We start from the raw sequence: 4,408 nt of genomic DNA on the forward strand, positions 1-4,408 counted from the left end.
AAAAAAAAAACAAAACAAAAAAACAAAAACAAAAAAAAACAAAAAAGAAACAAAGGAACAGGGAAACACGATTCAACCAAAGAAATAAATTAATTTAAAAGAAATCAACTCTTCAATTTTCCTTTTTAAAACCATGATCTATGTTTTATTCAAAATCAAATTTAAACAGGTGAAGGGTGGTTAATAAATAGGAGTTCCACAGAGTTAGAAAAATGATTCATAAACAAAATGAGAATGGTATAACCATATAAGTTCTTAGAATACAATACTTCTGAAGTTGAGGAATACAATCAGTCACTTGAAATTGTCAGCAGGGTGTTCATGATTGACTCTACTAAGCAGAAGGAAGAAACGTGGCCTTAACTTCAGATTATTTGAAAACACTAAATTAGTGAAACAAATGAAAAAAATGAAGAAAAACAGAAAGATATATACTAATAATGGTCTTATGTGGTACCATAAAGCTAACACATTTACATTGGGGAAATTCCAGAAGGGGCATAGAGACAGACAGTTTTTAAAACTAAAATATATAACTTCCCAATTTTGAAAAGGAAACTAGTCATATTATTTTTAAAACTCGATAAAGTACAACAATGGTAAGTCTAAGCTCACAATTAGTGTCAATGGCAAAGAAAATTCTGAAACCAGCAATAAACTTTTCATTTTATGCAAGAAAGCTATTATAAATACATAAGCATAGTTTTCATTAAAAATCATAGGTGACTTTAAAATTCTGTGTTCAGCAAACACCACTTCAGCAAATCAAATCTCTAAATAGAAAACACAGGCATCAGTAATTTTAAATGTTTTGTTTATATATTTTTTTCTGTGTATAAATGTTGCTTCCATGTACATAAGTGTAGCAGATGAATGCAGTGCCCACAGAGGCCAGAAGACAGCCCAGTGTCCAATAGACCTGAAGTTACAAGCGGTAAGTCACAATATGGGTTATAAATCAGATCCTTTGCAAAAGCTTCACAGGCATCAGTAATTTTTATAAAGATCTGAGCAACTTCATAAATACAGGCTTGACTACCCATAACCTACATCCTCATAGACAGCCTGAATAAAATCAAATTCATAATAATGAATTTGTTAATTCATAATGAATTCATAATGTATTTATTTTGTTCTTGGAGAATTTTATAACTGCATGCAGTGTATTTTGGTCACATTCACCCTGAATGCCCATTAAACTCCTCCCAGACCATCCCCCCCAGTCCCTCTATATTTCTTGTATTCTTTTTTAACTGACACCAATAGCACTGTCCATATGTGTCTGAAAATGAAGTCATCCACTATAACATAGTCAATCTTCCAGGGACCACACACCAAAGAGAGTAAAGCAAACACTTGTAGAACATCTCTGAAGAGACACATAAAGAAAGGTAAATAAGTATCATTTTGTTTCTATGAGAGAAATTTATATATCACATGTGTTTCACACAGAATTCTGTTCCCTTTTATTAAGTGCATATTCCCTAGTATTCAGTGTAGACCTATACACACTAAGTGTGGCAAGAGGCTAGTTATAGAATTTTCTTATAACATGGAAGGAGAAGGGAGAGGAAAGGAAGTCCAGGATGATGAGCAGGTCTCCATGTATTGTGACCAGGTACATGAACAGGAACTATCCAAATAGTATGGGATGAAGCTGTGGATCATCTGAGAGTCCCATGAGGTGGAATTCACTTCTTCCCTTCTGAATATATAAGAAAGAAAGTTGCTCAGTGCTTTTAATTGTGTAGTTATTAATGCAGTATTAAACAGATGAAGATTCTATAGGTATTATAAGAATTGAGAATTTTGTGGGCCGGGAGGTGGTGGCGCATGCCTTTAATCCCAGCACTTGGGAGGCAGAGGCAGGCAGATTTCTGAGTTTGAGGCCAGTCTCGCCTACAGAGTGAGTTCCAGGAAAGTCGGGGCTATACAGAGAAACCCTGTCTCAAAAAACAAAAAACAAAAAAAATAAAAAGAAGAAGACTTTTGTAAGGGAAATATACAAAGGATACAGAATAAATGCCACAGGTCTGAAATTAGACTGTTTTTCTGAGAAGCCGCCACATGGCCCTCTTTATGTCCCGGTTTCTTAAGCTGTAGATAAAGGGATTGAGCATAGGGGTGACCACAGTGTAGACTATTGATGCTACCGCACCCTTCCTGGGAGACAAGGAGACAGCTGAACTTAAGTATACCCCAAGACCAGTCCCATAAAATAAGCAAACAACTGACAGGTGAGAGCCACAGGTAGAGAAAGCTTTATATTTCCCACCAGGTGATGGCATTCTAAGAATGGAGGAAACAATTTTATAGTAAGAGAAAAAAATCCCAGAGATGGGGAGAAAACCAGAGATGGCACCAACAAAATACATGACTATGTTATTGGTAAAGGTATCAGAACAAGCAAGGTTGAGAAGTTGAGACGGATCACAGAAGAAATGGGAAATATCCACACTCTTGAAGTAGGTAAGTTGTAATACTACTGAATTATGTAGCTGAGAGACAAAAAGACTAATTAGAACAGATAGAAAAACCAACAAGCCACAAAGACGAGGGTTCATAATGACCTGGTAGTGCAAAGGATGACATATGGCTACAAACCTATCATAAGCCATTGCAGTTAGAAGCAGACTATCCAAACACCCGAAAAGCATGAAAAAGGACATCTGAGCCAGACATCCTGAATAAGAGATGGCTCTGTTGTGAGTCTGAATGTCCACTATCATCTTTGGTAGTGTGGTGGAAGTGAAACTGACATCAGCCAAGGATAAGTTAGAGAGGAAAAAGTACATTGGACTATGGAGTTGGGAATCAGAGCTGACTGTCAGGATGATGAGCAGGTTCCCAAGCAATGTGACCAGGTACATGAACAGGAACAGTCCAAAGACTATGGGCTGAAGCTGCAGGTCATCTGAGAGTCCCATGAGGTGGAATTCTGAGACACGTGTTATATTTTGCTCTTCTATATTGCTTGGACACCTTTCAAAAACAAATGAGAGGATTGAAAAATAAATAACTAAACCAGTACCCAACAGTGCCTTTGAATTTTCAGCGAATGTGGTTTACTGATAAAATCTACACATTAATTCTAAGAGTCATGCACAGATATCCGTATTTCTGTTTTTATATATTCAATCCTAGAATAATTTAACCACTGATCATTTTTTGTTATTTGCCTCATGCATATATATAGTATATTTTATTCTATTATTTATATTCTATTATATATTATATATAATATGTATTATAGAAACCCAAATGAAGTATATTTGAATAGCAAAGTTGTTAGCTACAAAACTGTGGACACAGGATGCCACAGACTGAGTTCATTGCGCGGACCTCTTGTTCCGCAGGATGAGAGTTCTGGTCAGGTGGGCAAAAAATTTGGGGAGTGACAGACAGAGTCAACACAAGGAAGTGCTGAGTCTGAATGCATTTCTTTAAAATGGCATGAGGATTTTACAGTCATTACAGAAGAGAAATGAAAAATCTGGCAGCTCAACAGTTGAGGTACATCTGAAGTCTCCTGAAGAACACTGGATCTAAAGCAGCAGCCATCTCCTCTGGACTGATGCAGCACCCCCAGGCTCTGAGCATGCTCAGGCCCATGCAGCCCAACTGGTGTCCCAGAAGGCTGTGGGTGCACCAGCCAGGAGGGTAGAGGCTCGAATCTCTAATATCAAATTTCCATTGCTGACAGCTGCACTGTCTCTCACACACACACTTGGCTCAAAGTCTCACCCATCCTTAGTAAAATGCCCACTATGCTAATTTCTGGGCTAGTAGAAACATATATCTTTCTTGCTAATTCCTAGGAGTGGTTCAGCTGCAGTACATGACTGAGAATGAAGATTCTACTTGACCTTGCCCTGGGATAAGCCTGCCATTCTGTAAACTTCAATGCCCTACCCACAATGCCAAAGGCAACTAGTCTGGATCACTAACATTCTTTAAGAAATTCCAAGCCAGGGTTTAGCTAAGATGTTGAAACATTGGTAAAGGTCAGAGAACAGTGTCCAATTTTGTCTAGCTATTAATAAATCATATCTTGGTGGGCACCTAGCATGCGAGTTCACAAGGACATATCTGGGCTACCTCTGAGTTAGGGGTGCCACGATTGACTGAATACCCAGGAGGCACAAACTCCCTTTGAAGTCATAATGCCTCTTGTCCTTCATCAGGCTTTTACCCCTGATACTGCAGGCATAACTGGAGTAGACGAGTGGGCGTGACAACAGGAAAATATTCTTTTAAGATAAAATTTACTCTCAGCTTCCAACTAACAGAGGTGGGAGAAGCCACCTGGGGAGGCAAAGGCTCAAAGAGTCGCAAGGGATCCGCCTGGCAGCAGGGACCAGATCCTCTCAGCTTCCAACTAACAGAGGTGGATCAGGGACCTTAGCCG

The 4,408-nt window shown here is 38.6% G+C and overlaps 1 protein-coding gene across 2 annotated transcripts in view; it reads right to left on the reverse strand.

Annotated features, from left to right (window-relative positions):
- Window positions 1-2,009: 2,009 nt before the first annotated feature.
- LOC116072407 (olfactory receptor 18) overlaps window positions 2,010-4,408 on the reverse strand; it is a 12,448-nt gene continuing 10,049 nt past the window's right edge. For both annotated transcript variants that reach the window (XM_031343837.1, XM_031343838.1), the window contains one exon: window positions 2,010-2,982. In XM_031343837.1, coding sequence (XP_031199697.1) covers window positions 2,040-2,982 — 943 coding nt within the window. In that variant the 3' untranslated portion in view covers window positions 2,010-2,039. The remainder of the gene's footprint in view (window positions 2,983-4,408) is intronic.

The sequence above is a fragment of the Mastomys coucha genome, unplaced genomic scaffold (assembly GCF_008632895.1).
Source record: "Mastomys coucha isolate ucsf_1 unplaced genomic scaffold, UCSF_Mcou_1 pScaffold23, whole genome shotgun sequence".
Lineage (NCBI taxonomy): Eukaryota > Metazoa > Chordata > Mammalia > Rodentia > Muridae > Mastomys > Mastomys coucha.